The 18495-nt window shown below is 39.0% G+C and overlaps 2 protein-coding genes across 5 annotated transcripts in view; one reads left to right on the forward strand and one right to left on the reverse strand.

The window, feature by feature from the left end:
• Positions 1–18495, reverse strand: part of Stet (stem cell tumor) — a 374089-nt gene that overhangs the window by 143207 nt on the left and 212387 nt on the right. For all 3 annotated transcript variants that reach the window (XM_077407423.1, XM_077407422.1, XM_077407424.1), the window contains exon 5: positions 5562–5674. In XM_077407423.1, coding sequence (XP_077263549.1) covers positions 5562–5674 — 113 coding nt within the window. The remainder of the gene's footprint in view (positions 1–5561; positions 5675–18495) is intronic.
• LOC143898154 (uncharacterized) overlaps positions 9592–18495 on the forward strand; it is a 185999-nt gene continuing 177095 nt past the window's right edge. For both annotated transcript variants that reach the window (XR_013257123.1, XM_077407428.1), the window contains exons 1-3: positions 9592–9830; positions 11135–11631; positions 11907–11954. Coding sequence is in view for 1 of the 2 variants with exons in the window: in XM_077407428.1 (XP_077263554.1) it covers positions 11941–11954 (14 nt within the window). In the remaining variant the exon portion in view is untranslated. The remainder of the gene's footprint in view (positions 9831–11134; positions 11632–11906; positions 11955–18495) is intronic.

The following is an 18495-nucleotide window of genomic DNA, read 5'->3' on the forward strand; positions in this document are numbered from 1 at the left end:
AAGGTACAAAAATAGAATTTCATCAAAACTTCGAGAGAATTACGTAATAATACCGACATCAAAGAATTATATGTATACAATAAGCGAGCCGAATTACGCGGCTGCCCGTAATTTTCCGGAACTCGAGTACAATAAAGATCTCTGCTTAGCTCAGAATGCCGGTGTCCATGCTACAGAACCAATTCGCGATCGCTCATCCGAGCCGAGTACAAGGTACAAGCCTCTGAAAGAATAATTCGGAATCCGTCGTACTCGAGACACGCGGCGGCACGAAGCGAAATAAATTACAGGACGAACCCGACGTCCGTAATCAATGCTTGTGAAATGTCAAATGCAAGTTCTTGCAGGTTTCGTTAAGACCCAACGACGCATCTGGACGACAGCGCATCGGTAGATCTGTGTGTACCTGCCAGGACACGGCCTCTCTCTTTTCCACTTAGTCTCTCTCCTCTTTTTCTCTCGCACGCCCCATTTTTTTTTCCAGAAACACGCACGCACGTCGGAGCTGACCAGGTGCGGATTTCCAGGCCTCCGGATGCCTCGCGACCTCCGCTGTCCCCTCCCAAATACGTCTTTCACGACCCAGTAGATCGTCCTTTACCGCACACACGATCCCTCTTTATATCGCCTATTAACTTCGACGCTCCACAATGTCTGTCTGCTCCGCGTCTCGCCAGATCTTATCGTATAGGCCTATCGCCGGCGGCGAAATTGGATTTGACGGGATTGCCCGATGGACGAGTGATCACGTGTAAAAACTGTACGGTGATTAAACGGGGGGATTGAGAAGCGACATACAAGAGCGTCCCGGAATCGCCGATCATGATTTTAAACGGCAATTTTTTGCACGAAAAACTGTATTGCCGCAAAATTAAAATATATAAATTTAATGTTAACACTTTTTTTTGAGCGGCGAATAAAGAAATGCTTATAAATGCGTTTACTTCACAAGAACAACATAAAAAATAAAAATTTTCATAATATAATACTCCGTATTTAACAATCTAATAATATCAATAAATAATTCTTGAAATTAATCGAAGAATTTGCATATTAAGACATTTGTAAAGTTTGTAAAGACATTTAAATCTTGTACTAATTGGGGTCACTGGACCTTTTCTGTATCTTTCATCTTATTTGTGTTTGTGAAATAAGCTCGGTAATATACCGCTCCAGATCCTTAAATCCTTTGTGCACACTGGCATCACTTCATTACATGCTGCTGGGCCAACTAGGACGGCGAATATCGAAAAAATGGCCACGTAGCTCTCACACAGAAGGCCAACAGCAGCACGTCGTTAGCCCAACCTCCAATTTGTCGGCTTCTCTTTTCCGTTCCGGGCGATTTTCGACGTGAGACGCGGTCCTTTGATGGTCAACAATGAACGACGAGGCTTTTACAATGCGGTCGTGCAGCGACAAAGTCGACTTCGTCGACGGCGACAACGACTGCGTGCATCCATCGTCGAGCATCTTTTAGTAGCGCGGTAGGTAGGTAGGTACAGGTAGGTAGGCAAGTAAGCAAGAAAAAATTGGAGCTCCTCTGAAACGCGGGCGGCCTTAGTTGAATGGGGTTTCGGCATATTTCAAAAACGACAAATATTTTCCTCCAAAAGGTGTTATTCGCACCGTCACTAAAAACATACCGCCCTAGGGTATACTGGAGACGAAGAACCAGCTAAATGCGTGAAATTATTGCGGACATTGGCTTACCGAATTTCTTCACGGGTGGGTTCCGTTTTGGGATGATTGAGTCGTTAAATGAATAATCGATACCAAAATGTGACAATCATTTTCTACACGACACACGTATATATACTTAACGATGTATATATATATATTTATATGCAGAAATAGTTTGACATAATTTTAAACTTGGAATTTTTTATTTTTTACTTTATAAAAATAAAAAAAATTTCGATTTTACATTAAACATTTTCTCTCGAACTTCGCTGGTTCTAAAAATGTGAGTGATATCCATGCAATTGTTCTATTTTCAATAGTTTGATTATACTTAAATATATAGATTACGATGCAAATAACTTAGCTCACTCTGGAAAATTTTTAATATTCAATAGATTGAATGTCCTCTACTTAGTACATTCTTGGTCGGGAAAATTCTGCAAATAATTTTCTGAACTCATTATATTTATCGTATTTGCATAGACTTTTCGTAATTTAATCGGCAAACGGAATTCACGAGTTACAAGTAATTTGCAGCTCATGTTTTTAACTATTCGACAGGCTTTTGATAAGGCTTTTATGAAACCGAGTTTCGCGTCGTCGTCCAAGTACGAGGCTTTGACGGGAACGCCGTGAAGAGCGCGTTAAAAGCGCGAAATAATTGTGCTCTGCTGATGGTTCGTTATAATGGTTACGTATATATGCACGGTACGGGATGGAAGGGAAAGCGAAGTGGTTTTCCGCGAGAGCAGAAAGCTCATTGTCGCGTCGACGAGAAGCGCGAACGAGCGCATAACGGCTGGATGACGCTCTCGCGAAAGCGAAAAATGGAAGCGCGACGACCAAGCGAGGGCCGACAAAGGGCCGAGATCGAGTGAGAGACGCGCGCGCAGCGAATTTCCGCATGTGTGTAACCGGGCTCTTTTTTGTATACCGTCCCGGCCCGCCTTGCAAAATGTCCGCTTCGAGTTTGTTAAGCAAGAGCGAATACCCCGACATAGATGAGGCGGAAGCGTGCACGGAGCGACGCGACGCTCCGCGTTTCATCCCTTCTCTTTGCGACAATGGTGAACGGAAATATCGTCGGAGCGGAAATCGGTGGATCGCGCTGGGCCGAGAGTCAAGAGAGAGTTATCCATCCATACCACTCCCCATCGTGCGGAGGTTTTTCACTCGCAAATGCTAGTTTGCCAGAAGCGTTCGTTAATGCGGTCCTCACGCACAGTCCAACACCTCGCGGTTTAAATAAAAGATTAACGTCAGCCCGAATTGCCGTTGCGATTCATGTCGGAGAATCTCGAAGACCTCAATATCCCTCTTGCACGACCACCATATACCATTACCTCGCGACCATTACGGCTCTCCACCAAGATGTACATATACCGACCGCCATAAACCGCCGTCGCCGCGTTCGGGGTTTTCGGGTGTGTCGGCTGTGCGACCTCCCGAGGGTATGAGCGAAGAAGTCCCATCTTTTCGCGAGTCAGCGGTAAAATTTACATACTCCTCGTCGCGTTAATGTAACGGAGTGCGGACGAGAGAAAGAGAGATATAGCGAGACGAAGAGATACGCGGTACGCGATCGCGGAAGCGGTTGGAAACGACAAAAACGAGACGAGTGATGTCGGTGTCACGAAGAGGGCGGGGGGGGCGGGGGATGGCGTACAGACTTAAGGGTCGTGCTCACACCGAATTCCAAGCGTGCGCTCGCTACCTGCTCGGAATATCGTCTCGTCATATTTCCGTCGTAACGCGTCGGATCTTTTCCCACCCTCGAACAACCCCTCCACCCCGTTCAACACACTACCCCCGCCTAGACGCGACCGCTTGACACGAGGCGATATTTTATTTGCAAAGAACCCTGGCTGCAGGTTGCCGCTTCTTATCTTGTGTGCGCAGGAATTTCTCTCCTCGGTACGGCACGTCGCGGCGCGGCGCGGTGCCCAGATTTTACAGCGTTCATCATATTCCTCTCTCTCTCTCTCTTTCTTTCTATCTTCTTCTGTAGATATCTATAATACTTTTCATTTGTCTTTCTATAACTCTTTAAACTTCCCCGCTTCTCTCTAAATTTACCCAGGAGTGGACGATGACTTTGATCAAAGTTAATAATTTTCGAATGTAGAAAAAATAATAAAAAGATGTGGACAAACGTGTCAGGACTTATGTACATGAGTTTTATCTCATATATAAAGCTTGTGAGAAGTTGGACAAATATTTGTAAAACCAAAAATTACTATTGTAGTGTGTATGTTAATCCAGAGTTCCTTGACAGCTGAGGGTTCGAAACTCAGTTCTATTAGTTTTCATATAGAGTCATGTGTCTACCTCGAAGTCTACCTTGCACGGCGGCCTATCTTTTGTCGCTGTCCTCTCCGTTTCATTTTCTCGTTCTTCCTCACTCGCTCCGTCGAGCACCATCTTCTCCGTCTCTTCTTTCGTGCGGGCGATACGATGAATTATTTATGAATAGCACCCAGGAACAAGTCGAATCGACCACGCTCGAGAGACCCGGCACGGGCGGCGCGGCGCCTCCTCGAGAGAAAAGATGCCCGATACGTATCCAAACCTATTCATCTTATCGAGTTGCTCCGCGAGAAAAAAGGAATTAATATCCTCGGACGCGCATCACACAGCGAAACGAATACGCCTTCGAGATCGCGAGACGACATCGACGCGTTCGCAGTATCGTTATAAATGACGCGTTAGATAGCAGGAATGCCTTTATTTAAATTGCACGCCAAATACTTCGTCACGTAACGTTTACAAATTACACTCGAAACTGCATCGTGTCGGGGACGTCAATAAATTGCGTTATTAAGCTTGTCGCGTACTAGCGATTATTCTGTAAGTTATATCGACGACGAACTCGTTGGACCCGTTAAATGTATGATTAACGACAAACGATATTTACTACATCGATTACACCTGGCAATCCGTGTCCAATAACGTTAGCTGTTACAATAACGATTCATACGCGGGTTTATATTTCCTTCCTCTATGGAAAGTCACAAATTTTTTTCACGGCGCGGCTGCACTTGTCACTCTTCGTGGAAAAAAAGAATTTGCTCTTAAAGAACTGTTTAAAAGCGCGGAAGCGTATCGGTAAATAACGACATCGTTGCATTTATAATTTCACGGAGCGTAAAAAATGCAAAGTGAGAAAGGCACGAAGAAGGAAGTGGGATCGTAGGAGCGGGTCGTAGGAAGTAGAAAGATGTTGATGTTTCGCAGGCCGTACAATGTACGAGGTATGTCGGTACCTCCTCGGGGTTCTCTCGCATGGGTAACGATGCGCAGCATAAAATGCACGGTAGAAATACTGTAAGAACGGTTGTCCTCGTCCGCGTTGCTGTCTCCGTCGTCGTCGTCGTCGTCGTCGTCGTCGCGCACGTCGGATATTCTGCCGGAATAATAAAATACAGAACTTCTTTCGTCTTGTGTTTTCGTTTTATCCGCATTCCTTGCGTCTTCGCGCATCTTTCTCGTCTCCCGACGTGTCGTAAGATGAGAGAATCGGTTTATATACTCCTCTTTTCGAAAGACCTATCACACTATCTCAACTCGAATGTACGATATTCTTAAAGAAGTTTTAGTAACGGAATGCCTTTTCGCAAATGATTTTTTTTTTACTCGACTTACCTTCAAATATTTGATTAGGGTTTTGATAATAATAATTAGTAATAATGTAAGTCAGCGTCGTCTGGAATTTTGACGGTTTAGATTTTGAATTAGTTATAAGATTAATCGTTGGAAAGAGCTTCCTCCAAAAGAATGTCTTGTTAAAATCTTATGGAGCGAAAAATACGTGCTCCAAAATGCTACTGTCACATTTCAGTGGACCGTGAAAACCTTACATTAAGCGTGACTAATCGTACCTGCGAAACAGAGGCGGCTCATGCACGAGCAGGTGAAAATCGTTCTCGGAACAGATCTCACGGTCCCGATGGTGCACGGCGCACTTAAAACTTCTGGTCCGTTTTCCGCTCATCTGCAATCAAAGATATAATATAGTTACATAAATATAATTATATAAATTACACCCTAAATAAAGTAGATGGAGAGGAACTGGACTGCAGAGACACGATTTAAGAAACTTGCACCACATTTTTTTTAATACAAAATTTTATTAGAACGTATAATAAACTTTTTATTTAAATTATCATAAAGTTATTTGGCAATTTTTTAATGTGTGAAACAACCCACTTTTTTGCACATATTACTTACTACAAAAGCATTGAAAGATTACAAAGTTTTGGAATATTTGCGTTCCATTTACGTAAATCGCAAAACTTGAGATTTGTCTTGCGGGAATTCGTAGGGACAATAAAGGCTCGTTGCCGGTTTTGGCACCGACCCGGTGCACAGGAAGCACAAGCCATATAGAGAGTTCCTCGAGGCTGATATTTGGATCGGGATCCGTTAACGCGGTTAGGCAAATGCAAGCAAGAACGCCAGCAAACTCCTCGAGATAAGTTGTGTATATGTACGTAAAGTGAATGCTGCGCTAGGGGCCACTGCATGCCCGTTGTATTCACTCTACACGCTTACATACACATATATGTATACATGTATATGTACCTTGAGATTGTCTTACGCTGTAATTTGTAGCCCGTTTGCGCAGGGATAAGTGTGCACGCAATGACATAGCCAAAGGACTAATGCGGTGTGGTTAAAATTAATCAAGTATCAAGCGTAGTCAAATTCTCAACGTCGTTGCGACCAGGGTCGTTTGTGTGTGCGTGCGTGTGTGTGTATGTACGTTGTGTGGTTGTGTCATGCTATATTATTAAAGAGATGATAAAATAGCAACACAAAGGAAATTTAATTTTAGAAATTATTAATGAGGCAAAATGCCAACAATTAGACTTATAATTTATGGCATTTTTTATGCACACGTCACTCTACTTAAAATTTTTTTTAATAATCGAAATTAACAAACTGTATATTTAATACATAATTATTGTTAATAAAACGTAATTATTCTAACTGTAAAATTTGTGCGTGCAATTGAATAATTATATGATTACGAACGCGGATTTAATAATGAACAATCGTTTATCAAGTGTATACCTTCGGCACAAATTGCACAACAATAAAATTTAAATCTCTTGCGTCATGATTTATCTTCTCGTGCAATGTGTCATTCCGAATGCATTTTGCTTTTTGTGAGAAATATGCACGATATGTAACGCGAGTTTTCCACACTTTTCCTTTATTCACAAAGAACACTTCCATGCAAACTGGATAAGCCGCCGGGCTTTCTTATATCTTCAGCCCGATGGCATCTCAGAGATTTTACATCCAGTCACTTTCTTATCACTTCTTCTGCTCTTCCGCACGTTTCATCTCTGATTTACGTTAGACATCGTTTAAGAACAGCTGCATCGATTTTTCTTACCGCAACATAAAATACTTCCTTCTTTATTTTTATATTTGTCCGCTTAAATATATACTTTATGTATTAAATATATTATTTCTCAGAAAGTTTAGAAATGTCAGCTTAGAAAACTTAAAAATTAAAGTGAAAAGATTGGAGACATATACAGACAGTGACAGGTGTTTGGAAAGTATTTTGCAAATTTTACTGCTTATTGTGTGTCCTAGCTCGTATACCTGCCTGCTTCCTTCTTCTGCGTGTTATTTCAGGTGCGACACGCATTATCCTTATTTTTCGACTTTGACGAGCTAATAATCTTGAATGCTTTCCTTCATTTTCTTGACAATCGCACAGTGGCAAAGGTCGAAGTGGAAAATCTATCGAAGTGAATTCTCTCACGTACAAAACGAATATTTTATGCCCACCCACAGAGAATTTCGAGATTCAATACCCTTTGACACTTAACATTTGTCGGGATATCGAATCCCAAAGATCTTTTAGAATCAGAGTTATTTATAATATCTTTCTTACTTTTTCCGTTTAAAAATCTACATATGTTTGCATATACTGTATATTGCATTATTTATATATAATTGAAAGAATAGAAATATAAACGAGGTATATAAAGAAAGAAAGAAATATAAACACATCTTTTAGCAAAATAGCATACCTATATGCAAACACGTATATTGATGGTAAATGAAATTCATACTTGCATGGAACACGATTTTTGTTTAAATAATTTTCCAATTTGCGGCTGCCGATTATAACATTATAAGGGAACACAATGAAAATGTAAGAAGCAGAAATTTCGGTTATCTCGTGGTTCAGAAATATACAACGATATAGTGATACAAGCTTGGCTCGTGCTCGTCTGATTGCCAAAAAGGAAGCCGTGTTGAATGACGAACGAGCTAGAAGAAAGGAAGAAGGGAAGGATGCGCCGGGAATGAAGGGCTCGATGGGAAAATTTGGACTAGTCAATGAAGAAAATTTAATTTGCTCCACGTTCAACGTACTTCTTTGTTGTCGGGACACAGTTATCGAGCATCCACTTCACGGCTACTTTATCGACGTCCACTTTGCGGTTTTCTTCTTGCAACGCTCTTTTTCATTAACGACGTGACGTGGTTCCGATCGCGTTTCTATGTCGAGGAGATACTCTTTAGAAAATGCGATTCAAGTGCAGACAGTATTGTTATATACCGAAGTCCTCATCGTCACGATGAGACTTTGAGGCAAGCCATAAAAACACACCGCGGAGAATTTACCATCTTTCATTAGGAAGTTTGTCTATTTCGATATTTTCAAGCGCGAAAAGTTTTAATCGCGCGCAACAAGTTTCCATCCCGTAAAAAAATTAAAAATTAAAATTTCATTGTTTTTTGCTCGGAAAAGAGATTTCTCTCTATTTTACTAGATATTACATTCTTTATTCTTAAACATCGTTTTCTTTCTCACACAATTTATAGAGAATTATACAATTGAAAGATAACGAACATTGAACTATATTATTAGTAAAAAAAAAGAAATTTTTATCGTTAACCCGTCTATGTTAAGTTGTTTTTGCGAATTTTATTCCATTGCAACGAGCTTACTTTCTTTAAGTATACCCTTTCAGCATCGTATAGTATTTTTTGTAATATTTTTGTAACCACGTATAAAAACGGTAAAAAAAAGATTTATAATTTTTAAAGATATTTAGTTTATCTCGTACTTCTCTTCCTTTATAGATGTCTCATTATACTCTCTTGCAGAAGCGTAATGAATCTTTTATACCCAACGTACGTTCTCATTTCTTCCTTCATTCGTATTTATTTTTCCACTTAATTCGAACGTGAATTTATACAATACAGAACTTTCTATCATTTTTCATCAAGAATTCTCTACCATTTTTTATCGGTAAAAATATAAAATTCTGTCTGTAAAGTCGTAACGTGAAATGTCTTCCGCGAATATGAGATAATATGAAAATTCTTCGCCTTATTGTATCTGACGACGTAAAATATTCTTTAAATTTTTATTAATTGTTCCAATAAGAAAGAATATAAAACAGTAGCATAGAGAAACAAATTTGCCGTTCCCGTTTTCTCGCACGTTTACGTCTCCGATTTATGACACATCTCGTAATGAACACGCAAACATTTCATTACTCGCTACTCCCCAACCTCGTTTTTCTAGTTTATATACCCGCAGTTTCGCACGAATATTCTTCGTCTCGAGCGTCTCACGATCTTACAAATAATAACGCACAATATTTGTCACTAACAGATTAACTTTATGCGAGAAAAAATAGAAGCTAAGATTAAAATAGATTGGTTGAACAAAGAAATGAAATAAATGTAATCGTGTTAAGAAGAATTTAATTTTGAAAAATAGAACATATTCGGTTTATAAATCTATAGTATGTTAAATAGGTTTTATATGTATATGCATAGAGGTAGCGAGAGAATTTCCAAGAACCAGCGCTCGGCGCCCATATGGCGTGACGTAAGCGCGTAAACAAGGTTACCGCTTGACGCTTACCGTACCGCGCTATCATTCAAGCGCCGGGGCTCGAGTCGGTCGGTGGTGTTGCGCATCGTACTCTTCCAAAAACCTTGCCGCGACAAGTAGCAATAAGAAAGCGCCAAACGGGATTCCATACGAGCGATTAGAGATTACAACCGTGGTCAATTAGCTCTCGAGTGTATCGAGATTAATGACTGTCGGCGTATCGACGCGACGGTTTTTATCGAAGTGGATATTTGACATCGCTACCTGTTCAGTAAGCACGGTTAGGTTAGGATAATGCGTTACTTAATGCACGAATATGATCTCTTATCGAGGTCTACAAGGAATTCATGCGTCAAAGAATTAATGATTCCGCGTGTACGATGTACCGTGCGTTGTAATTAAACGTTGTGTTTTAATATTTGTCGATGCCATAAATTCGGCATTCGTATATCGGAGATTTGTCGCCTCCGAAATCATTATCGATTCGCTCCGAGAATCGTTACTCGAATCACGCTAATTTATGAGATGTTACGGGCGGATTTCGTGATTTCTCTCGGGCAGCCTCTTCGAGTTATTCTGATATTCTTCGCGACATAATTAAGTACGCATCGTGCCGTGAAAAGCGTCGTGCGATTGCATTAACTATATATTATATATTGCCGTATTATGGCAATTAGCTCGCGCGCGATCGCGAATTAATTATAGTTTCACGAATAAGTATTGTGTGAATGCAACGAGAGAATCTAGAAAAAGAAAAAGGCCTAAGAAATATCTGGCAACGACAGTACATTCATAAAGTGAGCGACTTATTGCGCATTTATCATTTATTAAATTATGCAGACTTTCATTATTTCCTTCTTATAAAAACCAACAAGATTTCTGGAGATTATATAATTCTTTTAACTATTACATTTTAAAACAAGTGAAACTGTGATTCTAATAAGTAAGAGAAATAAGCCGCTATATTTTTTACAATGGTTTAATTTCATTTCCTTAATCGCTTAAAATTACGCGATTTTTTCTTTTTTTGAATTTAAGTTTTCAAATGTTAAGTTTAATTTGCAATAATATCTTATAATAGAATTCATTTCGAAATGTAACGAACAGAAAAGATTTAAGATTTAACCGTTTCGGGGCGACAACTCGGTTGGCATGCGGCCTTGGTGTTTGTTTTCCACGAGTACAAAATGCTGTGTTACTTACAGTTTTTTGTGTATATGCAAGCTCGCGTCACGCGACTTCTTGGAACTTTAGAAACGAGTGGTAGGGATGGAGTAAGGGTGACTAGGCCCTAAGCACAGTGCACACCGAGCACACCGTGCCTAAACACAGTGTTATATATCTTGTGATTATTAAAATTATTGGTTCGTGTAATTTATACAATTCGCGAGTATCGAAAAGCGACAACTTTTTAATCAAAGCATTTATTTTGGATATAAAGAGTGGGAATTATAAATAGTTATTTCATGATATCTACGGACAAAATTTTTTGAGAAATACTTATAGAATTGAACGTATTTTGCAAAGTGCTTTAAATTATTCGTCGACTAAAACATAATTTGCTTTTGGTTTTAGATCGATGGAACACAATAAATCGAATCATATACTCCGATTTACTGACAGTGAGCAAACAAACTGCAGTCGCGATTTATCTCGTCGCGTTTTAACTTCGGGAGTGCCGTACAAGTAAACGGATTAAAATACTTTTCTTAAGGCTTATTCGATTCATATCTTATTGTTAGTTTAAACCGGTAGTCGCACTTTCGACTGTATGAGATCTTATTCTTATTGCCGACTTATTTATCAACTCGAAGTGCAGGCTCATCCGAAATATCGATATATCGCAGGCTTTATAAACGGGAGTGCCGTGTAAAGTATCGCGCGAAAAGTTTTTATTAATAATTAGCTCGCGCGCGTTTATAATATAATTAATCGCGAGTGTTTCTCGGGAGTGTTATGCAAGTGGAAACTGAGGAGGATGTCTGATAACCTGAAAGAAAGAGAGGCTTGACAAATCTGAGAGGAGGAGGAGGCTTAGGAGAGGCATCGGGCACCGGTGGAGCAACTTTGCGGTGAGTATTATTTTTTACTTGCATGAAATTGTTCTTACTTATTAATTTGAATCTCGTTTATTTTATTTCGAAGATTTAAGAATAATAATAAAAAAAATATTTCTAAAGTGTTATAAAAGTTTATTCTTACGTTAGATCTTTTTCGGAAATTATGTAATTATTTCAATAAATATCTATATTTAAAGAATAAGAAATTTGATACGTGTAATTATTTATTAAAATATTGATTGTTTTATGCGCTGCTATAATTTGAATCTTATATTGGTATGTTACAGATCAACGTAGGCAACGTAGCAGATAACTCCGCTGATGCGCATCAGTTGGTGAGTGCATAAATAAATTTTTTTATCATAACGGATCTATGATAATTGCATTAAATGTATCTGAATGTATATATGTGTCAAATTACAATTAAATTAGTAAAATTAGATTAATACTATATCTCATATAGATCCGTTACTTTACGGATATAGAACGACTTCCTCCTTAAATACTTTGCTCAATAGACAGGCTAAAATAGATAAAGCTTAAAATTTAATCCTGGAGCATCCATTGTTCATTGTGTGTTCGCTTATTCATCTTTATATATAAAAAGCGCCAATCGTCATTCTCATCGTTATTCATCTCATCGATACGTTTAATTAAATAATAATTACGAATGCGGACCTTACATTTTTTCTTCTGATTAGTGCGCGTGTAGATTATACTTTTCAAATAAATGTTGAATTTAATGTGCGACATTAAAATGCATTAGAATTAATGTGAAATACGAGAAACATAATGTGTTCCGCGTATATACTTATTAAATAATCTCGTGGCGAAAACGAATTGGCAGATGCTCAACGCTAGTCTGTAGAAAATTCAAAGTTATAAGCTGTGCTGAAATCGATATCGTTTTAAGAGGAGAACTTAAAGACTCATAATCGGATGAGCATAAAAAGCAAGTTCGCGTAAGCTTGTTTGTGCGTCTATAAAGAAGGGCAGATTTGTCGTCGTGTTCGTGGCGACGTCGGCGACGGCCGACTCCGCTTTGTAAGTAAGTAAATCTTCGACGTGGATTTACGATCCCGCAGGGAGTCGCCCGTGTATCTCGTTCGCCATACCGTGGCGCGCCGGATCGATAGTATCACAGACGGGGCTCCAAGCCTCGTTCTATTAATCTCGATCGTTTGTCCGAAGTTTATCGTCCTCCGCAAAGTACATTTAAGGAGGAAGGTCATCGTTCTATATATGTGCGCTGGAAACCACCCCTTATCGATCGTTTGGACCTTAATTTTAGATAAGTTTTTTTTTTTCGTCGCATGAATAGCAGAACGACTTTCTTTATCTGTGACCGGGATAAATTTGTGATAGGATATCAATAATTACTACTAGATTGTCGTTCAAAAGATTTTGAACCTCGACTAAATTGAAGCTACAAGAACTAATGATTTCCTGAAAGAACATTGTAAAAATTGAGATATACATTTTTATTGTTACGTTTCAGAACACTGACATATATTGTTAGGAAATTTCTAAATGTCGATTATAATTGCACGCAAATTTGTATTCAAATATTACATTATAATATGATAATTAAACATGTCGTTATCATGACAACACGCTAAGATATTAATGTCAGCATTACGTGACCAATTTAACGCTTGCATGAATTTTCAGAGAGAGTCTGTTAGATTAGGATAAATGGCAGTTATTTAGAAAACAACGGCGGAAAATTAACGCCGGTAATTTCACGCACGCTATAGAATCACCGGAATCATACCGATAACTGTCGCTCGCAATAATCATCGAACACGATTGCGATTATTATCCAATAATAGAAGCTCGCAATCGCGAAATAGATGCGGTCATCTAACTCGTCGGGAATCGCTCAAATTATCGCGCGTCGAAAGTCGACTTAGCGGTATTTATTAGCATTATCCACGCCGTACGACAGGCTAATGGGTGTAGCGATAATATTTCCAGCTGTACACGCCATTCGTGGCATCGCAAATTCGCTGGGACAACAGTTTTGCAATCCAAATCGGTTGACCGTCGACTGTGCCGCGTGTATAACGCGCACTGCCTCATCCTTCGCATCCTTGTACCCTTCTCCATCCCGGCCTCCCTCCTCGAGTTTGCATTCGCGCAAACCCCGGCATAATGAAATCCGTGCCATTAGGCCGGACAGTAGGGTAAATTCGTGTTCGCGCAAACGTCGGTTTCCGGCTCGTTCGGCGCGCACGTACTCGAATCGAATCAAATCGAATCGGGATCTTCGACAATGCCCCGCGAAATTCTCTCTAGTCCTGCGTGCGTACATCTATACGGTGCTTGCGAGACAACGAGCGATGTTATTGACTATCTTCTTGGTATCATTGAAATCCCAAACACAAGTATGCCATCTCTCTCTTAAAAGAATCTCTCTCTCTTTTTCTCTTTGAAGTTATAATCTCTTCCGCACTGATTAATTGTACAATTAAATATGTTGACATATTTAATTAAATACATCTGAAATATCCAATTAACTCATGACAAGTAAACGACTTCGCGCAAACTTGACGTCGTAAATATTTCGGAATATTTAAAATAAAACAGAGATGATTAAATTCGCTATGCCTTTCGAGAAATTCGTTTAGTCGAACACGCAAGAGTTTCTTAAAAATACCTAATGCAATTTTAAGACGGTACTTTTCGTGTACCGCGTACATATTTCGGCTTTTGCAAGACTCGTAGGATAAAATCAGACAGGTAGATAGACAGAGGCACTGTAGGGCGGGGGAGAAGAGGGGATGGAGCATTCTGTTTGCGTTTCTATCTACGAACGTGTGTGCCCGCGCTTACGCTACAGAGCGTAAGGGGCCAAGAGAGGGTAAGAGGCGAACGCTGAGGGTTGCACGCGAGAGTCGGGGTAGAAACGGGGTAAAGAGAGGTAAAGAGGGAAGAGGCCGCACGAACGCGTCGGGGGAATTCGATGCCGGACGATCGAGCAATCCGATGATCGCGTCCTAATCGAATTAAACTCGCCGGTTGTGCCTGTGTTTACGATGGGCTGACTCGTCGGTTTGGATTTGCTACGTTCGCGCGATAATGGCCGCGCGTGCACAGTAGCGGTACTCGCACCATCCTCTGACCGTGCGGTGATACGTGCGAGTTCCGCGTTCCTCATCGATCCTGGTTGTTATCGCCGAATGGAAAACGTGGGCACTCAAGACCCTACACGCGCGCATAGTACACACTGCAATCGCGTCGCAAGTCTTTGGGGTTGTTCATTTCGCACGAAGGGATGGCCGGAACAATGGCAAGGAATATTTCGATACGTAAATTGGACGACACTTTTATTATACACAATAATTCTCAACGAAATTATATAACTCAACACAGAGTTAATTCTTCTACTAAACTTCTTAGATTCTACTTAGATCTTGAGATTTTTGCAAAACTTATATTATGCACATCTCGTAACAAATAAATAAATTTTCGACAAATATTATATTTTGTAGGAAATTTCATTTTTCGCTCATAGATACTGAAATATACTTGAATTTTTTATTGCACTAATTTACCGCAGGTATCCAAATTCGATTTAGATCGCGAAAGTTGATTAAAATTTAACTTTCTCTCGCAACGTCAATACCTATATATATAGGTTCCCGTAGATAAAAAGTTTGTTCGGCGAAATCCGAGCCATGCTGCTATTTTTATTTTTCGTAGATAGAGAAATATTCCATTTAATTTAAAAGTATATAAAATAAAAAAACTTTTAATTAGTATATTAATGAAATCTAATTTTAATCAAAATTATGCTTATAACGTGATAATAAAAGTTCATTTCTTGTTAGATATTTAATAAAATATAAGATGTATTTAGTTATATGTGTATCTCGTTAATGTATACGAAACATATTCGGAGATATTTAATTAAATTTAATATATTTTATGTGTCGTATTATATATTAGAGGAAATTAATTTTTCATATTTGTACGTGGCGTATTATAAAGAATTTTCCCTGATCCGAATTACGCTCCGCTTTTCACTCATACTTCGTGCTTTCAAAATGTCATATCACTATGGCGAATGAAATTTTCGACATTATTCCGTGTATAAATAAATTCTTTCAGATTTATTTGTGTGTTTATACAGAAGCTATGCATCATCGTAATGTATCGATTTACTAAAAATTTATTGAGTCGAAGTTAATAACGCGATTATAAAATTGGATGAAATAGATTAGTATGATACATTGATTTTATTATTTTATGGTACACCCACACACACACACACACACAATAATAATCCATTACATAACACTGCATATTTAAATATTAACTTTTTATCACGCAAGAATTTTATACAACTCTACAGATTCGTCTATCGCACAAAAATGTGGTAGACTTCAAATCTTTATATTTCACATTGGATACGATATTTTAAAATTGATATTTAGATCTATATTTTACTATGGTGGCATAAAAAATTGATTATTTGTTGCGCGCAACATATTCCTTCAACGTGCGTAAGGTTGTTCGAACAGATTGCACATTGTACAACGAATATGTGAAACAGTGCTTAATACAAGTGCAACGTAATTTCTTCCGTCGGGTGGAAATTTCGATAAGATTACTGTAGGAGTCAGAAATGGCGGTGGAGGAATGCCTCCGGTAACAGTTAGATTACGGATAGATGCGAAATCGGAGAGCCACTGCAGGGCAGCTCCTGTCGACTCGGTCAAAGTACGAGAGTTTGTATAAAGCCCGCAAGCAAAGCGGATCCGTTTACAGACACTAATTGTAATTTTAAAGCGATCGAATCCGCCAACGATGTACGATGCGGTCGCGTCAGAGAGAACTGCGGTTGCGAGCTTACCCGCGAATGGTCGTCCGTTGTTTAATTAACAATTACGGATTGATATCAATCGATGTGCATTGACGATGTCAGAATTATTTTCCAAGATATTTTAGTGAAGTCATTTTGGAAGGATATCGAGAACCGCGTTGAAAAATTTATTTAACCAATGTCCATAAATCTTGCAAGAGACTTTTTCTAACAATTCTTTATATATGTATCGTAAATATTTGCGGTGTGAAATTGCCGCATGTATAGAAATCAACGGTACGTTACAATTTTATTGGAATAGCATCAGTAAAAATGATAGAAATAAGAAATGAAATAACATTTTTTGCGAGATCGTGTTCGTAAGATATGACCATTTCATGGCAACTGCGCAAATTAGAATATTGGCTGTTTTCTCTCATTTTTGGATCATCTGTATTTTCTATGAATTTCTGATATTTTTATCATCACGTTAATTCGTTTTTTGATATCGCAGTCTACATCTTCTTATTCCACGTCGGAAAGTTTTCACGGCGCGATATACGCATGATTATAATACCGCAGCGATGATAAACTTCTCGAACGTAAATGCGAAAGAGACGTTTGCAGCCTTTTAAATTTCAAGGCGCGAAATGCGTGTGGTCGGTATTTTCGAAGGTTTTAGTCGCTAACATAACGTAAGTAGCGGCAGAGCTATAATACAAGATGGCCGTCATCTAACAAAACGGGAGTTCTCTTATATAGCTCGTCTCTAGTTTGTAAGTCATATCATTCGCAGTAGGACGCCACGATGGGATGTCAACGGTAGTCAACGTGGGCGATGTACGTACGACATGATGTACGTACGTACTCCGCGAAGGTACGCGGCGTTCATGCAAATAGCGAGGCAAACAACAGTCACCGTAAGTTTCGCGAGAAACCACCGCAAAGATATCCCCCACCTTCGAAACTTGACAGCCATCAGATAACTCTTAGTTTCTCTTCCACAATGCGGTTTTTGAAATTATAAATTAAAGAATCGTGAAATTACACAAATCTGCTTATTTTAAAAAATTACGAAATTTAGATATACGCCTGTCTCTCTGAAAAATAATTTTTAGGAAATCCTAGCAAAACGTAAAATATTTTCAGAAATTTTCATAAATTATCAAATAGATTTGATAATTTAAATAACGGAGTATTTTTCCAAAAGTATATTTTCCAATTTTTAAATAGAAGTGATTTTGTTTATTTGTATAGATATATAAATTTATTTCACATATTTATTAATGTACATATACGCACATTACTTGTGTGATGATCGGACCATTTGAGAAACTCGACCTTGTCCGATATGCCTATCAATTTGAGTTCTAATACTCGCATATAACATATTCAGAGAAACATAATGCTGTAATGGCAATGGCGATACATGCAGACAATACGGTGATAACGGCGTCCACTAAGACAACTATATTATTCTGTCTATGTTCACATTTTGTATTTCTATATATGAAAGCGGCCAATAACAATTTGGCCGAATTAACTATTATTTGCGCATGGGGGTAATAGTGACGTGTAGAATACGATTTCCGCTGCCGTTCGACCGAAATCAGAAATACACGCTTCGTCCGTTTACTATTCCGCTTAAGATGGTTATAGTCATATTGCCCATTGTCGTGCTTAGCTCTCGCAAAGGGCAGTTACCGCTAGACAATGTACACACTGAGCTTGCAACATTGTGTGCACGTATGTATGTGTGAGCCTGGGTGAATTCGCAGGAATCGTGGAAATCAGATAACTATTGCAGTTTCGTGAATTTGTCCCCCATGCAAGACTGCTCTACCATAAGGTTCGACATTTTTATTCCCTTTAGAATCTCTCTTTTGAAACTTTCGACTAGGAATTGCAGCAATTCGCCGCCGGGATTCATCCATGAAGTTTCGAGGTCAACCATTACGACTCGCTAACCATTTTATGTAATTAGTTAATTCGCGAAGAATAGTTACATGGAAAATACATTACGAAACTAGATATTATTGCATTAAAAACAAAATAATACGTTAGCAATT

This window comes from Temnothorax americanus, unplaced genomic scaffold, assembly GCF_048541705.1.
Source record: "Temnothorax americanus isolate GAGA-0224 unplaced genomic scaffold, ASM4854170v1 Scaffold22, whole genome shotgun sequence".
Taxonomy (NCBI): Eukaryota; Metazoa; Arthropoda; class Insecta; order Hymenoptera; family Formicidae; genus Temnothorax; species Temnothorax americanus.